The following is a 25145-nucleotide window of genomic DNA, read 5'->3' as shown; positions in this document are numbered from 1 at the left end:
CCATGGTCCAGACAGCGTGGTCCGAATGGATGCGGGCGATTTACGGGTCTGTCTTGGAGATGCCCTAAGGGCATCTCTAATTGAATCCCTAAAATTCAGCCCTTCAAAAGCCTCCTTCAAGTTTTGAGTTAAAAAGAAGCGATCCTAGTCGAACTCCCAAAACCTAACTCATTAAAAAATACATAAAGATTACTTCAGGCCCAAACCTAAAGTACTTGATTATACATAATTTAAAAGGGTAACACAACATATATAGCATAAGTAGATGGTATCACTAGATAGCATAACTGAATAAATTATTTGAGATAGAAGAACGCGTCATCACCATGACAGAAGAAGAACGCGTCGAAGTCATCTGAGATAGGGATCACCCACACAAAAGGGGTCTTCCTCATCGTCATTGTTGCTAGGGCCGACTAACGACATTTCCTTCTCCTTGTTGGGGATCTCATCCCAATTCACGACATCATCCTTGCACTCGAACCATGCTTGGTTCTTGGTGATGAGCTGCAGATTCTTCACGATGCAGTCAGCCATATAGGCCGTGTTGATGTGCTCGGCCTCGAGCTGGCTCATGGCCATGCGGTTCTCCTTTTCCTCAGCGCGGGAGACCACTCTAACAGGAGGAGGCTTGACGAAGTTTGGGGCGCACGACTACCAAGGGGAAAGCTAATCCTCGCCCAACTGCCGTAGTAGCACACTGCCGCCATGCCATACTTGTGCGCCGCCTTCTCCAAGGTGGTGAATGTGCCAAGCCACCGCTTCTCCCGTGTGTTCGGATCTTGGATCTCTACCGCCCAAGTGCCCCACGCCGCTGCCGCACGTCGCGATACTTTAGCGGTGGTCATTGTGACATGGACCTCGAGGAGGCATTCGCGGCCAACGCTCGGGATGGCTGCGTTGGCTCATTTTGGACGAAACGAGGCGCCGCGATGGCCCTTCTAATCGACGAGCTCGCGGCGGTGAATCAATGCATCAATTTAGACGGAGGTGACATGCGGCAATCGAATCTAGGTGAGGCATGTGAAAGGTGAGGGCTACGAGGTGCCCGCACAGGTGCATGGTGACCGGCGAGGCAAGAAAGAAGGCGGTGATGTGGAGAAGGCCGAGCGGTAGAGTGGAATCTTTTGCTCAGAAGTTGTTTCAGCTGCTCAAAATTGGAAGATGGTCAGCAACATAATTATTTTCATTTGAGTTAATTTCTCATTTTTTGAGAAGTTAACTCAAATGAGAATTCTGATAGATGTGGAACTCAAGGAGAATCTTCTCAGAGGTTAATCCTTTTTTAGGCTTGGACCGGAGGTGCCCTGATAGCAGCATAGCTTTCGCAGTAGCAGTAGCAGCACGTGACAGCCCTGTCCACGGCCGCTTGTACCAATTTAGGTAGATCATGTGATTTCTAGTACAAGTATACATTGTCTCTGGCATTTGGACAGCAGCTTTGCTCTATTTGTAACTATCGTGCGTGCATGTGTTGTTGTTGCCGTATGCAATACGATCGAGGGTGGTAACAAGTGTCCAGCCTCGGCGATTCATTCATTCATGGCCCAACCCATCTCTCCCTTCCAGTTCATGATACTACTGCTACTACTACTTTGCATTCATGCTCCCTGCAACTGTAATGGACCACGGCAGTGAATTGATTGACTTCACTGGCATCCATCCATGCATCTCAACAGCAAAACATCTCAGATACTACAGTGGTACAGCGTCGGCAAGTGGGGCAAGTCGGCAAGATCAGCCCCCCTTATCCTAATCAAGCTTCTGAATTGTAGAATTTTCTTCTTTTAGAAAATGAGGTTATCCCCCAGCCTCTGCATCAAAAAGATGTATGCGGCCACTTCTGAATTGTAGATATAATCTGACGAGAGAATACAGGATCAGGATTACTTGCCTGAACAATACACCGGAGGCTGAAGTAGTAGTTGGGTAGTACTTCTCCATAAAGAAATTTAAGAGCGTACATTTCCTTACAGAGCAAGTACAAATGAACCTGAAACTGAATATAAACACCTTAGTAACATAAATTTTATTCCGATGAATGGAAAAACAAGTAACCAATGGCCAATGCCAACGAGCCGATCCTCTTCCTAATCTAGAAGAAGCGGTCACCGACAGGACGACGTACCTGACCGACCTGCTGCCTGCTGGCTGGGCGGGGTGGATCGATCGACGACCAAAGGCTTGAATTCCAAGTTAGGTTGTCTTTTTTCTGTCTACCCAAACAAAGAAAGAAAAGGTTAAAGGCACAACTAATAATAATAATGATAAGTACGCACATTTTCTCGATCCATCAACTACCACTGCCACTACCGGTACCAGGCAGTGCAGTAGCTTTTACAGCATTGTGGTTGTAGGCTTTGTCCCACTTATCAATATAGTACTACGAGTTCTTCTCCTGTAATAACAAGCAAGCATGAAGTTTTTTTCTCCTTCTTTTTTGAGTAGCAAGCAAGAAGTTATTGATGCTAAAACGAAGATAACTCTCATTATTACGATATAAAAGGGAATACTAATGCCAGGATGATACCAGTTACACCCGGGCTCTGCAACAACATGATCTCAAGGCATAAGCTAGACATTAAAGATGCACACGGCCAAAAGAAACGAAAAACGAGAAATCTCATATGTATTTCTCCCACTTTGGGCCTTTTTGGTTGCATCTTCGTTGTGTCGCCACCTGCACTGCGTCTGCATGCATGGCTTTTGCGGTTGGAGCCTTGCGCCTCACTCATCAAGGCAACAGCTAGCGGGGCGGACCGATCCAAAACCCAGGCCGTGGTGTGATGTGCAATTGCGAACCATCACAACAGCATCATCAACGGACGAACCGGTTTGGTGGCGCGTCGACGGCCGGTCGACGAGACGTATGACCATGCGATCCATCAACGCCAACCGTCGATCGGCTGACAAAGACGTTACTGATCTTGGTTTCTGTCAGCAGCCTGCTGGTCGGTATTAGTAGTAGATTTGTATACAATCATATGTGCAGTGCGGCCGCGTGCACCAACCAGCCGGCCGGCCGGCCCCCGGCTGCAGTAGTCCGTCAGTGCGATGCTGCCGGTGCGGCACGAGGAGTGAATGCATGGCAGGATGAGGCGTAAGCCTGACACGGGTGTGCGCGGGTGCGGTGGTCAGCCTGGAAAAACAAAAGTTGGGCCGGCGTTGCCACGGTAGGCTTGCCCGGCAAGCACGCAAAGCACAGGAGAAAATTCAGAGAAAATGATGCGCGCCTCATGATTTTCTTTTCTTCCAGGGATAGAGGGAGAAGCGTGTACTCCAGCTTCTGAAAGCAGTTGCAAAGCCACTGTATGAATCGATATATGCTTTCTTCTTCTTCTTCTTCTTCTTCTTCTTCTTCTTCTTCTATAGATGGTGCGTGCACAAGAATGCACCAGAACCCGAATTAGCAAGAACGGATAAACGAAGAGCGGTTAACACCTAATTAGGAAGACTTGTATTTAGAGACGGAGGGAGTATTTCTTTTTTCGAACCATGCAGAAGGGCTGCACTGCATGTGATCGCTCGGAAGGAGTAGAGAGTAATGCAGAGAATTTATTTGTTTCTCCAACACAGTATGTATGAACAATCTTCTCTGAAGAAATGGTTCCAACTCCCAATAGGTTATCCTTGAACGATAGTCGGCGTCCTTTTCTTAATCCGTTTTGGTAATGGACTGACTGGGAAACACCAAACGCGTGTCGGCCTTATCAACGAACGATACGATAGCAGTAGGTGTTGGTTTCTTTTCTCTGCTTACGGCCAGCGGCAGCTTTAGCCTTTAGCACTGCATCTGCATGCACTCATTCACAGGTCTCGAGTCGCTCTCATGAAAGCTAAACCTCTACCTGCGCCCGAACCCGACGTCCAAACCGCAATATATATTCTTTTGCAATCAAAGTTTATTCTTTTCAGGAAGAAGAAACTGAGTGCATAATATGGAGTATTTAATCAAAAACTACCACATTTGCCGGAAACGTGACATAAAACTACCACTCTACGTTTTTTGCGAAAAACTACCAAATTTTTCCTAAGCCGTGGCAAAAAACTACCAACTCGCGTAATCGCTCGCTTCGCCCGCACTAACCCCTATTCTGACCGGTTGGGCCCGCCAACAGTTGCCACGCGGGCTAACTGACGCTCGGCGCGCGCGGACGGCCGTTAACGGCCCGTCCCCTGTCGGAACGGCCGCTGTCGGTCGGGTCAATAAGTGAGAGCGAGCGAGCTCAGCCACTCGCTCATTCTCTTCCTCCTCGCTCACTCTCACTCGTCCTCATCCTCTCCCCTCTCCCTGGTGCTCTGAGCTAAGTCAGCCTGTCGCCGTCACCGCCGCGGCCATTGCTGCCGGTAGAAGTTGAGGATGCCATCCTGGAATGACGAGGAGAGCTCGGACGAGGACATCAACATGGTTTCAATGGATCCTCAGCTCTTTGTAAGTGCATAATGGTGGAACAGAGTTAGGGTTAGGGTTAGTTCATCCAAGTTGGAGATTCCAAGTTGCTTTAGGTTTGATTCGAAGTTTCTTTTGCAGGAAACCCCTGACAGTGTGATGGAACCATCTTTCTGTGGTTCTTACACTGAATCTGAGCCGACGTGCATGATGCATCATCAGAGGCCGAAGAAGATGGTGGCTTTTGAAGGTGCTTTGACTGGGAGGCGATTCCTGGTTGTCCTGTGCAGCAGGTATTAAATCTTGTTTTGCTGGTGGAGATGTGTGGTGCAACATGTGGTGCAGAGATGTGTGATGTGCAGAGATGTGTGTTGTAGTTAACTGAATTCAATACATGACTGAACCTTAGAACACCTACATGCAGAGATCTTTAGTGTACTGTGAACTGAATGTATTAGTTAGGTGTTTACTGAATATAGCTGTTACCTAAAAAAGAACAGAGTTAAATGAATTTATATCTACTGCTAAATATAGCTGTTAACTGAATTTATGTCTGATGCTAATTCAGAGAGCATATTGATGTAGGTGTGAACTTTGGTTATCTGTACTAAGTTTGTTACTAAGTGATTTGTGCTTAATTGTAAATAATTGCTTCTGTAGGATGTAGGTGTGAACTGTGGGGTTGTGGAATGGGTGGATGGTCCTTGGCCAGAGATTCTACAAAGGTGCCTAACAAGGATTTGGGACATGTACCATGAGCAGAACTTGGGGAGGGTGAAGGACAAACAAGCCCATGAGAAAGAGGTGGCCAAGCTACAGAAGGAAATTGATTTCCTGTCAAACAACTATAGCCAGTTGGTGGAAGATGTATCCAAGCTTTTTGACTATCAAGATGGCAAGATGTCTCATGACATGGACTTTACCAGTCAGGCAATCAATGATCTAAATGCAAAGAAGAAACAACTTGAGGATCAAGCAAAGATTGAGATAAGTATGGAAAAGATGAAGCTTGCCAAGGAGCAAAGGTGCATTCTTCAAAGCCAAGCAGATATCATTCAGAACATGAGGAAGGCCATGAAGGAAGTGGAGGGGGACAGGGACCTACTTAAGAAAGAGAAGAAGAAGCTGGAGTATCTGATTGCTGATCTGGTCAATGCTGGGCATGCCAGCAAAGATAAGCTGGAGAGGATCAAGGCAATTATGAATGAGTGAAGTGCTTGGTGTGTGGGTTAAGTAATTAGTAGGCCTATATATATAGCTGGCCTTGGAATGTCATGCATGTTAGGTGTATATTTTGGGAAAGTTTTATGTGCTTTCAGAATGGTATGAGGGAGGGAGGTACTCTTATGGTTTAAGAACTAGTTGGTTTTATCTATGATGTAATGACTTTTATGTTAAGACCTACTATGCTAAGTGAGTACTCATGCTAAGTTAATTAAGTAAGAATGTTTTATCTATGATGAGTCTGTTTTACTCTGCATATATCATGTGTGGATAACTGACAGTAGTGACATAGTTGGAAGTAGAAAGCAGCAAGTAACATATATAGCAGAGTGCAAGTAGCTTAAATAGTCTGACAAATAACCTAACATATGTAGCAAGTAGCAACTAACATATATAGATAATCTGGCATAGATAGACAGTACTACCATTCATAGTCTGACATAGATAGGAACTAGTAGTAGATAGTGCCTGACATAGATAGCAAGTAGATAGTGCTGACGAAACTGAACCTAGGAACTTACCGAACTTATGAAAGTTCAGGACTGACGAAACTGAATTTTTTTGCACTGAACTAACTGAAGGCAGCACTTCACTCCTCCTTCTTCAGCATCTTCAGGCGCCGGGAGCGGCGCACTGCAGTCACGGCCGCCCTCTTCTTCTTGCCCGGCGCCGGCTCCACCACATCTTCCTCGCCACCATCTTGTTCTTGCTTCACCGCGACGCCGTCTGGGAGATCGACCTCCGGCAGCGCATCCACGTGGATTGGGAGGTTCCTGTCCCCCTCCACGGCATCGAGGACGGGAGCCAGCAGCTGCACTTCAGGCTCGTCATCGGAGAGGACGACGACCTCATCCACCTCGTCAGATGACTCGTCCTCATCATCTTCACTAGACTCGTCGTCAGAGGACTCGTCGTCTGAAGACTCGCCGTCAGAGTCGTCAGAGGGGCCAAGGACCCATGGATTGCGCCTGTCCCAGTAGGCGTTGTTGATTGGGGCTGGGAGCGCGAGGACAGCGTCGGTGACGTGGTCCGCGGCGGCCGGCGGCGTGGTGGATGAGCGGTACATCCACCATCGGGCGCGTTTCCTGGGGTCGGGGGAGCGCTGCACCTCGCTCATCGGCCACAGCAGAAGGGACGGCAGCGGGATGGTGCAGCCGGCAGGGAAGGCGCGCTGCTTTTCAGCACCTGTCATCACCTTCACGAGGCCGCGGGCGTGGTTCCTCATCATCACTAGACTGGGGAACCAGCGCGCGATCTCCCTGTACTGCGCGCGCATCTCCTGGTTGTTGCCGGCGAGAGCTTCGATGGCCAGCTGCCAGTCCATGGCGACGGCGGTGGCGGTGGTTCTCGGCGGCGATTTCGACAGGAGAGAGGGGGAAGCGGAGTGGGCGGTGCGAGCGGCGAGTGGGCGAGTGAGCAGAGAGCATGGTAGGTGGACACGTAATAAACTCGTAGAATCCGAAACGGCTGGGTTTAGTCAACGCACGCTCACCACGATGGCGGCTGCAGCGCACGCTGAACAGACGACGTGGTGGGCAACATATAATAAGTTTGGCCGATGTTATGCAAACAAATCACTAGCACTAGCCCATTGGTATTGAACGCATGGTTACAACCAACTGGTCCTGGGTTCGAGCCCAGGCCAGACATTTTTTGTGCATATTTTTTTTTCTAAAATGAATTTGGCAGTCACTTCTGAACTGTAGAAAGGGCAAAGTAAAACAAAAAAACAAATTAAAACATGCACCTAAACTGCACAAATGGCAAAGTAAAACAAATAAAACAAACTTAACCCATACATTCAACATTGCACATTGCACACAAGTTCACATGTCTGAATTTAAGCAGTCTAGTAGCAGAGCACAAACTTAGTACCATACAATCAAACTAAGTAGCAGAACACATTGCCACAAATTTAAGCAGTCTAGTAGCATAGTTTCAATGGTTTCCACTAGCACTAAAATATAGTGCAAACTTGCTAGGGGGTTTCCTCTTCCTCTTGCCTGCTAATATCCCTGATTCTGCAGTGGATGCTCTTGGTGCATTGAATGTTCTTGTTGATGTTGATCCTCTTGGAGCTCTTGTTGATGCTGATCCTGTTGGAGGTGCTGGTGAAGACCTGGCTGCTCCTGCAAAAACAGTTGATGCTGAAGCTCTCTTATCTGCTGCTGTTTTTCTGTTCCTCACTGCTTTAGGAGGTGGAGTAGATGAGGCTGGCCTCTGTGAAGTTTGGTGTTGATGTGGTGGTTCTGGAGGTGGGTGACTAGCACTAGAGGAACCCCTAAAAATTTCTCTATTCTCCTGCATGACAGAATTAAGATAGTTAGTACATAATTAAACAACTATTAACTAAACAAAGAATGCAACATTTTTAAATGACCTGGTGTAAGTTCTTTCTCATCTGAAGACTTGGGTTTAGAGCTTTCCCACAGTAAGTAAATCTATGGCCCTGTAGACCACAATTGTTGCATGTAATTGTTCCCATCCTGCTTGTGTCTTTTGGTGCAGGCACCTCAAACTGGCCCTTTCTCCTAGCTGTTTGTTTCTTCCCTGCTTTTTCTTTGAACACTGGTGGCTCAATATCCTGAGTATGGGTGTCAGGCCAGAATCCAGGACCAGGGACAGGGTACACTATGTCTTTGTATGCTTCAATATATAGTGGTTTTTTGAAAAATTCATGCACATAGTCCTCTGGGTGCATGTGAATCTTGCTCATTGCTGCTATTGCATGACTGCATGTCACACCTGTCATGTCCCACCTCCTGTAGTCACATGAGTTAGTAGCTAGGTTGACACAGTACTGATTTTCCTTACTAGACACTTGCCAAATGTCAGGACCAGCCTTATGTGCCTCACAAAAATTGGCATACTTCTTATTCTCCTCTAGTTTCTCTGAATAGTTGGGTGTGATCATCCACCTGCTGTTCTCTGTTTTTTCCCTGGTCTTCTGCCTTTTGATCATTTGCTTAGTCCTTATTCCTTCAAACATAGTTCTAGTTGGTTTGGCCTTAACATCAAGGATCATTTTGTTGAAAACCTCACTCAGGTTGTTCACAACAAGATCAGTTTTGCAATTGTAATCCATTGAAAACCTACACCAAGTCTCCTTTGGAATTTTTGAAAGCCACTTCCAGGCATCCTCACACTCTGCTTTAAGCTCTGCCATTGCTAATTCATGGCCATGTTTGGTGAATGAGTAGCTAGCCTTATCTACTAGCTTTTTTAGTTCTGCTCCTCTGAAACCAGCTGACTGAAAATTTGCATAGATGTGCCTGAGGCAGTATCTCTGAGGGGAATCAGGGAACACCTCATTTATAGCCTTAAGAAGACCCTGATTGAAAATTAATAACCATGGTCATGAACAAAAAAAATAAAGCCAGTAATAACTATATTTATGTGAACTACTGGCTAAGATAGGTTGCATACCTTTTGCCTGTCAGAAATAATGGTGTAGGTTCCAAATTTGCTTCCACTTCCAATGCAACATCTTAGCTGGGTTAAGAACCATGTCCAACTTTCTGAATCTTCCTTATCAACCACACCAAAGGCTATGGGGTAGATGTTGTTGTTGCCATCTCTTCCTGTGGCTGCAAGAATTTGCTGTCCAGTGGTTAGCTTGATGAAGCAACCATCAAGCCCTGCATCCATACCCAAATTAACTACCAAAAAATTACAACAAGATATTTTGAACAAAATGCAGTTATATATTTACCTATAAAGGGCCTGCAACCATTAAGAAATCCTTGCTTTGATGCATGCAAGCAGTAGAACATGTACTTAAATCTAGGAGTTGGGGCAGGGTTTTCTGGGTCCTCAAATGTTGTAACTACACACCTGCTACCAGGGTTTGTGTCAAGAACTGCTTGTAGGTAGTCCCTCAGTCTATAGTACTGCTCCTTCTGGTCACCTTGTACAACCTTAATAGCCTTCCTCCTTGCCCTATAGGCCACACTCTTTGATACATCAACTGAAAACTTGATTTTGCTGTTTTTAATAAGTGAATCCACAGGTGCTCTAGGATTTGCTCTAAGAGATGGCTCAACTTCTTTGGAAAGCCACTTAGTAGTAACTTTTGTGTTCTCTGCTGATGCTGGACAAGTGTGCTCCATGTTACACTTCTTAATGCAAAATGTTCTTTCATGAGCTATCCTGGAGGCACAGATGTAAAATTCACATCCATGCTCTCTCTGTGAACACCAAACAATAATTCTTGTTGGAGTGTTCCTGTGGTAGTGAAAAGACCTCAAAGTCCTTATATGAAAATCTCTTAATGCTTCTCTGAACTGGTAAACAGAATCAAAACACAAGCTCTTGCACAAGAGTAAATGTGAATTGGGAATTGAAGGGTCAAAATATACTCTTTCCTTCATCTTTTTCTTACTACTCTTTGTCTTTGCCTTCTTCATGATGTATGGTAGTTCAACTTCATCTTCTTCTTCCTCATCACTTATGCCTGGATCACCAGCAAAACAAAACTCATCTGCTTCAGGAAACCAATCTTCAAAACGTTTTTTCTCTACCTCATTGTGACATCTGCTAGTTGGCCCAGGGTTCTTCACATGTTTCACAATAGCAGTACTTTGCAATGGTGTTTCCTCTTCAGAGGCACACTCTATTTCCATTTGTTGAACAGCTTCAGCACTACCATCTGAATGAACTGAATCATCAGAACAAAATTCAGACACTTCAGTGTCTCCTTCAAAGTGGTTCAAATCTGCCTCTCTTTGAATCCTGCTCCTCTCAAGCTGAGCCTTTCTATCATCTATCTCATTCTGAAACTCAGATTGCTCCACAACCTTTTGCACACAGCAACTCTCTTGAGTGTTCATGTAATTCTGAATAGCATGTGTACTTATTGCAGGTTCAACATCTCTCACAACCCTTATGTTCACAACATTGACATGATTAAAAAACTCCAACATTTCATGAACACTAGATTCATTACCTAAATACTTTACTCTTTCAGATCCAATTTCCTTCTCCTTCACATAGTACATGTAATCACTCTGCCCATACCCTTCACTAGCAATGAGTGATTGTAGAGTAACAAAAGATATATCTGACTCATATATAACCCTTTTTACAGGGTTTCTTTCTTCTAAATGAAACCATATCTCCCACTTCTTGTCAGCAAAACTGCAGAAATAGGTGCTCATGAATTCAATTGAAAATGACAGAGCTACAAGTGCAATACAGTTTACTACACATGTCCAACAAGCTCTAACAAACACATATTACTAATTTGCCAGATTGAAGCAGCTAACCAATTCATGAGCAGCTAACCTGTTTGGCAGATTGAAGCAGCTAACCTAGCAGATGATATTTTCCATACCTGCAACCCATTGGCGATGACTGGGCGAGCTGTGCCTCCTGCTGCTGCGAGCCGGCCTGCGTCGAGAAGCTGGTGCTCCCCAACCAATTGTCAACTGAGCCCGCAGCGTCCAAACTTGTGCCACCGCCGCCTGCGTCGCCGCCGCCGCCGCCACCACCCATATCGCCGACGCCCCCCTCCGGAACCGCCGCCGCCATCGTCGTCGCCGCCGCCGCCACCTAGTTCAGAGAGAGGGAGAGGACGGAGAGAGTGCAGCGAGAGGGGAAAGGGTCAGATCTTGACCCGCACCCGACCGACAGCGGCCGTTCCGACAAAGGACGGGCCGTTAACGGCCGTCCGCGCGCGCCGGGCGTCAGTTAGCCCGCGTGGCAACTGTTGGCGGGCCCAACCGGTCAGAATAGGGGTTAGCGCGGGCGAAGCGAGCGATTACGCGAGTTGGTAGTTTTTTGCCACGGCTTAGGAAAAATTTGGTAGTTTTTCGCACAAAAACGTAGAGTGGTAGTTTTCTGTCACGTTTCCGGCAAATGTGGTAGTTTTTGGTTAAATACTCGCATAATATGTGTAGATGGACACTAGGCAAGCCTTGAGCAATAACACTGAATCTTTCTCCAAGCGATGCAAGAAAATGTTGATTAGGTTCTTCAGGTTTTATTTTATTATAAGCATTTGAACAAGAATCTTTTTCCTATTGCCCGCATGAATTTTCACAAGAGTTTTTCTAAAGGTTAATTTTGACAAGATCGGATGTTTTCCCGCAAATTTCTTTTTTGACAAGAGTTGTAGGAACCGGCTTTCCTGGATCTCTGCTGGTGCCTGGTGCTGATAAACCAGCACATTTTCTGGCCTCGATGTTGTGAATCGGGGACAGTTTTGCACTGTAAACGAGCAGTTCCACAAGTGAGGAAAAACAGTTCTTTCACCAGACAAAAAAGTTAAGAAATGTTCCATCATCAGTGTACTCAATACTTGGGGAAACATTTTCTTACCAACAAGGAAAACAATAAGAAATTTACGACGAAATCTCGACAAGCAAGGAACAAAGAAGGGAAATGCCCAGTTGCTAGCAGAAAAATCTTCTGGATTCGGGAGCACCTTGTAGCCCTGTAGGCACGTACCATATAATATGCAGAGAATATGCTTGTTGAGAAAGAGGATGTGTGAGCCTGCTTAGTGCTGTTGATTAGCGCATTATTCTGTTAAAAGCTGCGTCTTATCATGAGATGATGGCACCAGATATTGTGATGATATAGTAACAGGCAGGATCTCTAGCCTTATTATGGCAGCTGCAACTTGGGTGAGCAGCTAGCAATCATGGACTCATTTTAACCCTACATACTCCATTGGGAAGCCTCGGCAGCTTTGCTTGCACCATCTACAAATGAGCTTTTTAAGCAGACAGGGTACCTGTGCTGGCTGATGACAATGTGCCAGCAGTCACTTCTGCATCATCACAAGATCATGCCCAATCAAAGATTTTCAGCAGAAAAATCACAACACATCAAATACAATTTGCAATAGAAACTTTGACTTGGTAGCCTCACAATGCAGGTTAGTGTGCAGTGCAGTGTCATAGTGTGTGGACCTCTCACAGGAGCAAACACTTTAGCTATCTGATTACTGGTGTGGGAGTAATTCAAGGACCACAGTGCACATAGGATTAGACCAGTGACCTGTACTTCCATGGCATCCAATGCATCAACTTCACACCAACTGTTGCAGGAAGGACGCATCATCACCAATTATTATTACTCAACCACACAGTGTACATGCCAGACCAAACGGAGAAACATAACACAACACAGGATGAGATGCCACTGCCAGCCACCCTAACCTAAAGTACTCCAAGAATCAATGGAAGAGGGGTACATCACAACAACATTTGCTACCACCCCATCATTCACAAGGACACTAATCACAGAAGCCAAATCCACCCATAACTTAGTCCAGTTAACATAACATGTCTTACAAGCATCATCCATGATTAAACTGGAAGGGCTTTTCGCAGACAGTGAAAACCCCAGCCATGAAAATCAGGGGGCTTTCTCTGTACCGTCGGCTTCTCTATCCGCTAACCGGACAACAAAAGAGTTGCTACCAAGTCAACTTACTACACAGATTCAAAAGTTCTGCCAAAGTCTACCATATGATGGGTAATATTAGCGATGGATCATCTACTGCGGTTACAACAAGACACAGGTCTTTATTAAAACATGCATCATTGTCGAGGTACCCTAACGATGAGCGCTACGAGGCTTATCTATGACCTGAACTAAGGATTCCTTCTTATTTGCACTTTGGGCAGTTGTTGCTTATTTCCCAGATGGAGTTCACTGGGGAGGGAACCAGCCACTGCTGTAGAGCTTATCTGATGGCCTTGGCATTGGCAGCCTGACACTGTCGACTTGGCCATGGTTCTTCCGAGCACCGTCATAAGTGGAAGACGAACAATTGGGCGGCACGGTCCCTTTGTTCGAGTCCTGTGGTGGAAGGAAGTAATTTGCAACAGCTAGGTTGTTGTCAAGGACAGGGATATCACCTGTAAGAGTCCTGAATGCAAACTCCAGGCATGGGTCTGACCAGATACTTCGAAACAGCGACGACAGGGAATATCCGGGCATAGCATCAGCTGTTCCAACAAGTCCGTTCGGTTGCGGCGGAGCATCCACATTCTGGCATCCAACGTCTGTTAACGAGCATGCAGCAGATGCTCCTAGTATCTGTTCAGGAGCTGAAGGATACTTGTCTTCAGCATTTCCAGAAGTACTTGGGGCATGTGCACCATCTTTATTCTGAATTACTGGAGAGGAAATTGCCTTTGACTTAGGATTTTTGACCTGCTTTGCTGGTTGTAACTGACCATTGGTATCTGTAGCGCCGACAAGTGCATCACCAGGCACATCATTCGCTTCCTGGTCCCTTTTCACTGCAGTCAAACGAGGTGACGATCGAACAGGTGCAGCAATCTGTTTCACAGGTTCAGTTTTTTGCTTCTTCCCCTTGGGTTTCGGCTCCACATTTGCTTCTTCTCTTCCAGCAGATTCATGCTTCAGAGGCTGATCTTTCTCTCTTGCCATCTGAAGCTTCAATTCAGCCAGCCTCCCTTTGGAGACACCCTTCGGCTCCGATGATGGCCGCCCAGACTGTATATTTTAAAATAAAGGCTATTAGATGGTGCAGTAATAGTTAGGTTGACAATGAAAACATAGGTAGCAACAAAGATTCTTTGTGATTCACTCATTGTAAGTACAATAGAAACCTGAGGGCATCGTCAGTTTAGCACCACTTTCAGGTATATGACTAACAGTCCAAGACATTTAATATTCATCGAGAACATGAATGCTGATGTTTAGGTCAATATGGGGAATTTAACAGGCTGCGAAAGCGTGGCATACGCTGTAGGATACTAGAAAATTGGTAATTCACAGATGCATACCCAGTGCTGAAAGCTCCCACACAAAGGTGGGGTCTGGGGAAGGGAATTTCTAGAGCCTTTCCCTTGCATAATAATTCTGCAAGGAGGCAGGTTCGAACCAGGAACTCCAGGCCACAAGTGAAAACACTCTACTACTGGCCCGCCCTTCAAAATTGCAATCAGTAAGAAGGTACTTATTTTAAATGAATAATTTGACAATCCAACCATCCAAACCATGTTTAGTTCAGCGATTAGGACTTCTCATACCCCTTCTCTCTTATATTTCAGAAAAGCTGATAGAATTAATCAATGTATCCCTTTAGATTGCTGCTAATGTACAGACAGCGCCAGATTGGCAACTGGCCTAAAGTTTTGTACATTCCTCATCTTTAATGCGAATGCAGAGCTCCTGACATTTCAGGTAAAAAAATGGGCATGGCATGTTCTAGAAAAAACTATAAGAATTTTGTAGGTGCGTCAAGAAATCATAGGTTATCTAGTGTACATTAGCAAACAAAACATTTTTGCACTATCCTAGAACTAATTTAATACTACCTGAAAAGGGGAAATCAAATGTACATGCAACGATTTACCTAAATATGAATTTTAAATTTCACAAAAAAATCATACATATCCATGATAATGATACATGAACACCTGAAAAAATAAATATGATCAAGTTTCTACTGTACCAAAAAGATAAGTGGTTGCTATTACACTGTTCAAACAATAAGTCAAACATTTTGTGTTTTTTGTGCAGGGTGCATTTGGTCATCTTTCTGTATTATATTCCATAGGCACTTGTGCTATAACATGATGCAACAATAAGTCAAACATTTTGTCTTTTTCGTGCAGGGTGCATTTGGTCATGTTTCTGTACGATATTCCATAGGCACTTGTGCTATAACATGATGCACTTGTATGATTTTTTTTAGATGCATAATTAGGTAAACTCAAACTCAAGTAGCCCTCAAAAAGGGAACATTTTTTTTATTTCACAACGTTTTTACTTTATCAATTGAATAATTAGTTGACACAAGATGTTTAATATGTAGACAAAATTCAAATAAGAAATGCCATAAGAGAAGGAACATACATGTTGAGACTGGTTCCCTGAAACCTGCAGGTCCTCAATTTTTCTCTTGTTTGGCGTCACAACACGGTCACTGGTATCTTGGGATTCGAGATAGAGGTGAACTTCTTTGAGAGAACGAAATTCGTAGCTATTTGTAGGATCAATGTAGAACTGTATATATCAAATGATTAGATCAACTATAAGTACAAAACAGAGGGTTAAGTGGACAAGAAACAGAATGATGTCAAAGTCCAACATAAATTGGTCATAACATCTTGTGGAAAAACGCCTAAAAGCTATTCTAAGAAAACAACTCAATTAGGAGTAGTTTCTATCGATTATATAATTTCTAGGTAGGACACAATCACTTACAGCTCATTAAGGATTCATTTCGTTTAAAAAAGGCATGTATCTTCTTGTGCTCAGATGGATGTATCTAGACATATTTCAGTGCTAAATACATCCATTTGAGCAACAAGTAATTCCGGACAGAGGTAGTACTCCCTCCGTAAACTAATATAAGAGTGTTTAGATCACTAAAGTAGTGATCTAAACGCTCTTATATTAGTTTACAGAGGGAGTACTATATAAGGTTCAAAGGTAGGAAAGAGGCTTAGCTGCTTTCAACTCAATTTCATATTCATACCATGACAAGAACAAGGTTCAATGAATTTTTGCGTTGAAGCCGTAAAACTATTCAAGATTCACCGCGTTGCTCATGCATACAGTTGTTGGCAAACAACAATGCAATATACAACCTAGATCACCAGCATATTTAATTGAACTAAATTGACCCGAGGATTGCTAATGAAAAATGAAAGTTTTTTTTACAGTGTGAAAAGGGAAAGGTTAGTAGTAGTCTAAGCCCCACTACAGAAAACCGCACAAATTCAACTGCAAGTGAGGAGTTGTTTTCTATCAAAAAACTAACAAAACTTGTTTTTAAGGTCTTTGTACCTTTTTCGTTGGAACCGAGACTGCAACAGGCATCAGAGTGGTAGCATAAACACGTACACACAGAGTTAAATTATTTGAGTAAATTCCACTTTCACCTCCTTAGTAACGACGTTGTGACAATATTTACCATATTTAAACGGTCTTGCCACATTTACTCCTTAGTTGTGATCTTGTGATGTTTTTTTACCCCATTTTATTTTCCCCTCAGACTGACAAGGTGGACCCATATATCAGGATGATGTGGAAGCTGACTAGTCTGAAACTCAGGCCGTATTTGCAATATGGCGAAGGAGCAGTGCGGTGGAGGCGGAGCTAGCCAAAACCTATCGGCCAAAGTTGACAAAATTCCATAGAGCTTAACTGAATTTGATGAAATTTGAGGGATTTCAACATAATTTTGTATTGCCCCTAACAAGTATGTGTCCTAGTTGTCTTATGCAGTAAGATGTCATGTCATCCTAACAAGTTTGAAGTTTCCATAGCATGTCCTAGGGATCTAACTCGTCCGTTTGATATAATAATAAATAATAAAAGAAATGGGGTAAAAGTTGTCGCAATGTCACAACTAAGGGGGTAAAATGTGGCAGGATTTAACAGGGCTCACAGGATCACAACTGAAAAATAAAAAAATGGAATTTACTCCAAATATTTCCACAATTAACCAAAGGAAACATACTGCACCTTGTCCCTCCTGGCCCTAGTTCCATGCCGAGCCTTTCTAGGCCTGTACTCTTTCAACCAACCATCAGGTAACCCCTCTCCGGCAGGCTCGCGTTTGGTATTAACCTAGGCAGGTAGGCAAGAAGTATGAATTAAGAAAACCTGCCAAATATTACTACTGAATTATAGAAAGAGTTTGGAGTGTCCATATGTACCATGATCCCGTTTGGGAAGTGCAAGCCACAGGATCCTGTCTGCCTAAAACATCCTAAATCATGCAAGGAAATGGTAAGCATCTGAATGAAGCATATAAACACATGGAGCTTACTGTGAAAGAGGCATGCAGTCAAGCATTTATGTACTTTGCTGAAATAATAATACGCTGGCGGTCTGGAGCCGTCTGTAAGGAAAGCTGATGGGACAAGGCTTTTATGGGAGCACTACAGAAAAGGTGTTTGCAGAACATGAGCTGAGCCTGTTCAAATCCACTCCTGAATCCTGATACCTCAGTTGAGCTACTAATAGAACTTGCTAATCCCAGCTCCTCGACAAAAGGGTGTAGCCGCACAAACTCAAGAGTGTAGCTGCTAAAAAGGTACTACTACTAGTATCCTTCTTTTAAGAGGTAAAAGCACAGCAGACCCAGGAACTTGTCCGGCCCGTGATGTTTCAGCCCACAAACTTGCAAAACTCCACTCCGCCACCCACAAACTTGCAGCCCATGTGCAAAAACACCCAAAGCCAATCCCGTTGCGACATCTGGCCGAGGCGGAGCCGAGGCGTTCGTCGCTCCCTTTTGCAGAAACCCCCCTGACATTTACCAGTACTGAACCCGCACTCCACATCTATGGCGACAGTTGATTCAGTATAGAAAGAAGACTGGCTGTACTAACACAAAACGCTACTTGTATTCAGTTGGCAAAGGACAATAGAGCACAACGGCAGATCCTGGGTTCGAAACCCGGGCCAAACCCTTTTTTTTGCCATTTTTAACATAGAAAAGATTCAGACTGAAACATAGAAATCAGTTCAGAATTTGCTGTACATATGTGGTTTGGCAAACTCTGTTTTGCCCTGTCGTTTCATCTCTCCACAGAACTCGCGCGCTGTGGCGACGGTTCCGCTCCAAGATGACGTCATCCGTCTCGGCGGCGTCGCCGGCGACCGGCGTCCGTGAACCTGGAGCTATCCCCCCCGACTATGGTATGCCCTGTTATGCTCTGTTCCGCGCCAGTCTTGTTGCGTCTTTTGTGGGGGTGGGGGTTTGGTAGGGTTCTTGAACTAGGACGATCGGTTGGATTCAGACGGATATATAGATGATTCGAACGGCTGTTTGCAGGTGAAGTAATTAGGATGGATGGATCTTCTTGGTTAGCCGATGGATTTGTGCTAGGGTTTGCTTGTTTCGGTGTCTGTAGTTTGAAATTTGGTTGGATGTCGTATTACATGTCAAAAATTGTTACTTTTTATTGGATTGTATGTGCACATGCATTGCTGCTGCTGAAGATGGTTTGTGATTTGAGCATTTCAACAAGATTTATATGTGAAGAGGGATTTTGATTGCAGCATCATTATTAGGCTGTATGTTTAATTTGTAGCTAATAAACACAACTTGTGTTTGCTGTTTTGCAGTTTGTGATTCTGCAATGGGAGTAGCAGTTGAGAGCATCTTCTTTACTCTGGAAATTGAGCACAGTGGTCTGTTTTGTGGGCCAAGCAATAATCTGGAATATTATGGGACTACTCTAGAGATATTGGATTATTGCAGTGCAGCTAATTTGAGCTATTCTGTCCTCCAAGAGCATCTGAAGTGGCTAGGCTATGGTGTTGATGAGCAGAACAGGTACTGGTGCAGACCTGGGCATAAGTTATCAGATGGATTGGTGCGTATTAGGGGAGATGCAGATGTCCAAGATATGATCAAAGTAGGTGCAGATCACAAGGTACTTCACATGTTGGTTGATCATTCAAACTTCATACAAATCTGCAGGGATGATGTGATATATAAAGGAAGCCCAACATTGGCAGTTGTTAGCAGTCCTACAAAAATGCCAAGTAGGGCTGTTTGTGAAGCTCAAGTTTTGAATGAAGATCCCATATCTGAGATGGCACCAAAAGCAAATAATGCCAATGAAGATGGTAATGAGGAAGCAGAGCTAGCAGACACAGATACTGACTTCAGTGATAGTGATTATGAGATTGATGAGGGAGATGATGATTTGTTTGATGACAACATTGATTTTGATGTGCATGAAGAAGAAGAGGTGGAGGAGCCAGATGTGGAACCTGAGTATGTTCTTGATGATGAAGATTTGCACCTGACAAAAGAAGAAGAAGAGTACTTGAATTACAAATTCAGGGCTTTCAATGCAAAAGTTGACATGAAATCACCTATTTTTAAAGTTGGCATGGTTTTTGCTGATGTGAAGGAGCTCAGAAATGCTTTAACAGCATACTCTATTAGGCAAAGAGTTAAGATCAGGAAGGTAAAAAATGAGCCATCTAGGCTGGATGCAGTATGTCAGAAAGGTTGCCCCTGGATGTTGAAGGCTGGTAAAGACAACAGAACAGGGGGTTTTGTCATCAAGGCATATGCAGCTGAGCACAGATGTCCAAAAAAATGGAAGTTGAGGTCCCTCACTTCAAAATTTCTAACAGCATACTTCATAGATGAATTTAGGGATGATCAGAAGATGTCACTTGGAACTTTCTCAAGGAAGGTTACAAAGGAGTTCAATGTGACACCAAACAGATGGAAGTTAGCTAGAGCAAGGAAACAAGCTCTCAAGGAGATACATGGAGATGAGGAGGAGCAATTCAACAAATTATGGGACTATGGAAGTGAACTGAGAAGATCTAACCCAGGTTCCACATTTCTCCTATCCACTGCTCTTGTGAAGGACACAAATTTTCCATTAGGGAGGAAATGCTTGAAAACCCTTTACTGGTCTTATGATGCATGTAAAAGAGGCTGGCTCAAGGGCTGTAGACCAATTATTTTTATTGATGGATGTCATATGAAGACCAGGTTTAAGGGAATTTTGCTGAGTGCTGTTGGCATTGACCCAAATGATTGTATATTCCCTATTGCCATGGGCTGGGTAGAAGTGGAATGCACTAGTTCGTGGGAGTGGTTCTTAACCACAGTAAGAGATGATCTTAATGTGAGAAACACTGCTCCATTTACAATAATGAGTGACAAGCAAAAGGGCTTAATAAATGCAGTTAAGAAGGTTTGGCCAGATTCAGAGCATAGATTCTGTGTGAGACATATATACCAGAATTTCCATGAAAAACACAAAGGGGAAGTGCTGAAGCAGGATCTATGGGCCATAGCAAGATCTCCAAACAAAGTTAAATGGAGAGAGAACTGCCAAAGGATGGATGGGCACTGCTCTGATGCATTTCACTGGACTGAAAGATTGGATGTGAATACATGGGTTAAAGCTTATTTTAGTGATTTCAGCAAGTGTGACATTCTGCTAAACAACAATTCAGAGGTTTTTAACAGGTAATTTGTCACAAAATGTTGTTCTGCTTATCATATAAACACACTTGCATATTATCATGTTTATTGTGCTTATCATATATAGCCTATTGTGCTTATCATCCATAGCCTATTGTGCTTATCATACATATGTTCTGAATGGCTTATCATTTCCATGTGCAGCTATATTCTGGATGCCAGAGAGATGGCAGTTCTATCTATGCTAGAAAATATCTTTTATAAGATAATGCACAGGATGATGATTAAGCAGAGAGAGGCTGTGGAAAAGTGGACAGGAAACAGAGTTTGTCCTAAGATTTTGAAAAAACTTGAGAAAAACACAGCTTATGCTGCTAATTGCCATGTTTCTCCAGCTGGTCAAGAACTGTTTAGAGTGCAATCAGGCAACTCCAGCTACTTAGTGGATCTGTGCTTGCACAAATGTGAGTGTAGAAGGTGGCAACTGTCTGGTGTTCCTTGTGGGCATAGCATTGCTTGCATGAGGGAAGAGAGAATTAACCCTGAGGACATGGTGCATGATTGCTACACAGTGCAGACCTACCTGAAAGCATATGGTTATACCCTGGTTCCTTTAAGAGATCCAAAAGACTGGGAGAAGATTGAAGCTGACAAAATCTATCCTCCAGTGTTCACAAAGCAGGTGGGAAGGCCAAAGAAAAATAGGAAGAAAGCTCCAGAGGAGAAAATCAAAGGTGGTGTGAGGTATTTGAACAAAAAAGGAGTAACTATGCATTGTTCTATTTGTGGCAAGCCTGACCACAACAGGAAGGGCCACTACAAGTACCAGGAGGCCCTACTTGGAGGAGGATATGAAATAGATGAAAATTATGATGACCCTTCTTTTCTTCAGGTAACTTCTACAAATATGACATTTTTTCTCACTTTGTTGTTAAAATGTTAGAGCTCCTTCTGATGATGATTGTATGCTATGTGCAGAACATTTTCCCTGGGCTGGCAAATCCTACACTAGATCCCTCACGGCAGCCACAATCAATGGTCTTCAACATGGCACAAAGAGAGAGATCATTCAGAGCTCCTCATAGAGAGCATGGACCATTGCCTCAGCAATCCTCTTTTGTTGCAGCTGCAGGTGATTCCATTCCACAACCTAGAGTTATTACAACCGAAATGAACATAGGCAGGAGTACAAGAGCAACCCGAAGAGCTGAAACAGGGGAAGGATCACAACATGTTGCAAGAGGTAATAAAAGACAGAGGGGAGCTGGAAGAGGAGCTGCTGATATTGCAGGCACATCTGTAGCTGCTGCTAGGGGAAGAGGAGCTAGAAGGGGAAGGATCTCTGGAAGAACTGCAGGAGGTAGAGCTGGAAGATGAGCTGGAAGGGGAAGGAACACTGCAGCAGCTAGTACTGGAAGAGGTGCTGGAATATCTTCAGGTGTTGACACATCTTTAGGACTTGGATTTGGTACTGGAAGAGGTGCATATTACTGGTTGTTTGGAGATGACAGGGCTACAGAAATTCCAGATCTCAACTTGTAGGCCATTCCATTAGTACACCTACAAGTTCATGAATGAACTTCATTTTGTCTCACCAAATGAAAGAGTTCATGGATGAACTTTCTTTAGTGATGTATTTTGTGACAGCAAACTCCATGGTGCTGCTGCTAAACTTAAGTGTATTCTGTGACAGCAAACTCTTTTATGCTGTACTTGTTTAAATGATGTTTGAACTAATCTCTGCTGCTTAAAATATGTGCTCAATTTCTGCATTTTTCAGTCATTGTACATATGTACATCAAATTCTGAATTTTTACTGTCATGGTACATATGTACAGCAAATTCTGAACTGATTTCTATGTTTCAGTCTGAATCTTTTCTATGTTAAAAATGGCAAAAAAAAAAGGGTTTGGCCCGAGTTTCGAACCCAGGATCTACCATTGTGCTCTATTGTCCTTTGCCAACTAAATACGAGTAGCGTTTTCTGTTAGTACAGCCAGTCTTCTTTCTATACTGAATCAACTGTCGCCATAGATGTGGAGTGCGGGTTCAGTACTGGTAAATGTCAGGGGGGTTTCTGCAAAAGGGAGCGACGAACGCCTCGGCTCCGCCTCGGCCAGATGTCGCAACGGGATTGGCTTTGGGTGTTTTTGCACATGGGCTGCAAGTTTGTGGGTGGCGGAGTGGAGTTTTGCAAGTTTGTGGGCTAAAACATCACGGGCCGGACAAGTTCCTGGGTCTGCCGTGCTTTTACCTCTTCTTTTAACCAGGAGGACTAGTCGATTTTGTAAGATGCTGGCTATGGTGATCTGCCCTATGTCCCAAGCCCAATTGTTGCTACTTTTTTTGAACAAAATATCTCTTTGTTTCGCAAAAAAAGGAGAATAAAAATCCCCTTTTTGAGCGCGCGCACACACACACATGCACCGGAGATAACTCAACAAACCCACCCAGTAGGAACTTCTGCTTGGGAGATTAGTAAGCAGCTCATGGTTCCAAGACAAATATCTGACCACGAGAAAAGTAGGCAGGGAGGGAGGGGGGGAGCAAAGACCTGAGCAATACTAGTACTACCATAATTATTTTATTTTACTTTGCACCGGAAAGGATGGCGTTTCTGTGGATTCTTTAACGAGAGAAGCAAACGATTTACTGATCATAAATAATCACAGATAAACGCCGAGGATATTGCACTCGGGTGTCGGAATCCAGATCCAAAACCTCACACAAAGCACTAGTATTACCACTCAGGCAAGCAGCACAGCAGCAAGCACCACAAATCTTGGCATATTCGCATGAACAAGAGCATGCGCATGCTCTTGGCACACAATCGTACTAGTAAAAAACGCTAGGCTCCCTCCCCGTAGAACACGGAAATCCATTGGGGAGAACAAACTACTACTAGTACTACTCTCGAACAAACTTGACTTGGAAAAAATCAGCAAGCAAAAGAAAAAGGAGTGGTTGCGCCCGGCAAGGAACGAAAGGAGGCCGAGCAGAGCAGGAGCACTGACCTTATTACGGCGCGGTGGCCATGGATGGAGTCCGCGCAGGCAGAGGCCAGGTGGTTGGGGAGAGGAGGAGGAGACCCGGGGCCGGGAGGGAGAATGACAGCAGGAGGTGCGCGAGGAAGGCCAGGAGCACGACGCACTGGGAGTAGTAGGAGACTAGGAGTAGGAGGAGTCGCAGGAGGGCAGCAAAGGCGGCCTCCCCTTTCTTTCTCTATTTGTTTTACCGGCCCGATCTGACAGATGCCTCTCCGTCTCCCCCGTCTCGTGATTCCGTCAAGTGAAGGCGACGCTCGCTCCTCGCTCATGCGTGGACTGTGACAGTGTCGTCCAACCGTCCCTCCCGCCCTCGGGCTGCTCGGTGGTGTGGGTAATGATGGTGGCGTCCTTCCTCGCGCCACGGCCGCTACTGGACAAGGCAAGGCCGGGGAGGGAAGCCAAGACGTCGCGCCAACTGTGGGTGGTGGTTGATGGAATGGAGGTGATGGAGGTGGAGCCATTTCTTCCTTTCTTTCTTTGCTCCGCTTTGCCCATGCCTGCCTCTGCTCACTCACTGTCTTTTGACTGACTGGACTCGGCGGTTTTTATTGCCTATACGTAAATGAGGCAACAGCTCGCCTCGATGCAGAAGGTGTCCCTCCTGCTTCTTTTTAATTGTGACACATGTGCCTTTTGTCTGATCAAGTCAGTGCAATCTCTGCTTGTTGTAAGCTCATTTTCTTTCTTCCTTTCTTTTTTGAGGCGAATTTCTTGTGCTTCCATGGCGCTGCATGTGTGCATGGCATTGGCATGGCTTCAGCGTTGGCATTTACTAAGAATCAGCACACCGCTTGGCTTTAAAGAATCAAGGTCTATGGCGTCTGCCTAGCTGCCCGACTAGCCTAGCCCCAGCGAGTTTTGTGCTAGCCCTACCCTGCGCGTGAGGAGGGAGGTAGACTTTGATCGCCTCCCTCCCAATTATTGGTCTCTCTCATCTGAATCCTCACAGTAGATATTAGTACTACCAAGATGAGACGACACCCGCATTCTCCATCCAGTCATCCATGGACATGGATAAAGAAAGGATCATCGTTATCATCACAAGAATCCCTGAGTCTGGCCAGACGAATGAGATGCTCTTCCTTGACTCTGAGCCTGAGCCACCGAAAGGATCCAAGAGATAAGATGGGCAGCAGCAGCAAGGAATCCAATTCCCTAACCTCACCAGTAATGTAATCTAAGCTAGCTGCATCCATCACATTCAGATACAGTGACACGGCTGATGGGAAATCACATTAGCAGGTGCGTATTTTAACCTTTAAATTACCGCTAGTGAACCAGACGAGGACCACGTACTACTACCCCTTTCCCTGTGCGCCGAGTGCCTCGAGAAACGTGGACTGGACCGCGCGCTAGGCCGGTTGGTGCTGCACTGCTTGCATACTCCCAGGTAGCAGATTCAACTCTCAAGGCGCAGCAAGAAAAAGATCCGATTCAGAAAAGAGAAAACTACGGCGTCCCCTCCCCTCCCGTCCGTCTCGGTGAATGAACGAGTAGCCAGGACACGGCGCCGTACCTCTCGCTGCAGTCGAGTCGACGGTGGCCTCCCTCCTCCGCGGCCGGCGTCGTCCCGGGCTACGCA

The 25145-nt window shown here is 44.7% G+C and overlaps 4 protein-coding genes and 1 pseudogene across 5 annotated transcripts; 2 read left to right on the top strand and 3 right to left on the bottom strand.

Moving 5' to 3' along the window:
• The first annotated feature begins 5047 nt into the window (after positions 1-5047).
• LOC147986471 (uncharacterized) lies at positions 5048-5784 on the top strand (annotated as a pseudogene).
• Positions 5785-7985: 2201 nt separating this feature from the next.
• Positions 7986-8780, bottom strand: LOC147986470 (uncharacterized). The gene has a single exon (XM_087542023.1). It carries the CDS (start codon positions 8778-8780, stop codon positions 7986-7988), a length of 795 nt encoding a protein of 264 aa, XP_087398149.1.
• Positions 8781-9022: 242 nt separating this feature from the next.
• LOC147986469 (uncharacterized) lies at positions 9023-10388 on the bottom strand. The gene is made up of 2 exons (XM_087540057.1): positions 9327-10388; positions 9023-9252 (listed from the first exon to the last, which is right to left on the bottom strand). The coding sequence occupies exons 1-2, from the start codon at positions 10234-10236 to the stop codon at positions 9023-9025; spliced, it is 1140 nt and encodes a 379-aa protein (XP_087396183.1). The 5' UTR covers positions 10237-10388.
• Positions 10389-12863: 2475 nt separating this feature from the next.
• Positions 12864-23709, bottom strand: LOC125539487 (uncharacterized). Of its 2 annotated transcripts, XM_087544773.1 has the most exons (5): positions 23531-23709; positions 17266-17318; positions 17072-17176; positions 15455-15604; positions 12864-14086 (listed from the first exon to the last, which is right to left on the bottom strand). In XM_087544773.1, exons 2-5 carry the CDS (start codon positions 17266-17268, stop codon positions 13274-13276), a joined length of 1071 nt encoding a protein of 356 aa, XP_087400899.1. In that variant the 5' UTR covers positions 17269-17318; positions 23531-23709; the 3' UTR covers positions 12864-13273. The 2 variants fall into 2 exon arrangements, with proteins under 2 accessions (XP_087400899.1, XP_087400898.1); XM_087544772.1 differs by lacking the exon at positions 23531-23709 and having other exon boundaries at positions 17266-17361.
• On the top strand, positions 18181-21972 carry LOC147986468 (uncharacterized). The gene is made up of 5 exons (XM_087542022.1): positions 18181-18253; positions 18683-20561; positions 20721-21408; positions 21495-21648; positions 21830-21972. Exons 1-5 carry the CDS (start codon positions 18181-18183, stop codon positions 21970-21972), a joined length of 2937 nt encoding a protein of 978 aa, XP_087398148.1.
• Positions 23710-25145: the final 1436 nt, after the last annotated feature.

This window comes from Triticum urartu, chromosome 2A (assembly GCF_056163025.1).
Source record: "Triticum urartu cultivar PI428250 chromosome 2A, HENAU_Tu73, whole genome shotgun sequence".
NCBI classification, from domain to species: domain Eukaryota; kingdom Viridiplantae; phylum Streptophyta; class Magnoliopsida; order Poales; family Poaceae; genus Triticum; species Triticum urartu.
Note: the sequence above shows the minus strand (reverse complement) of the source record. Positions and strands in the feature narration are given on the sequence as shown.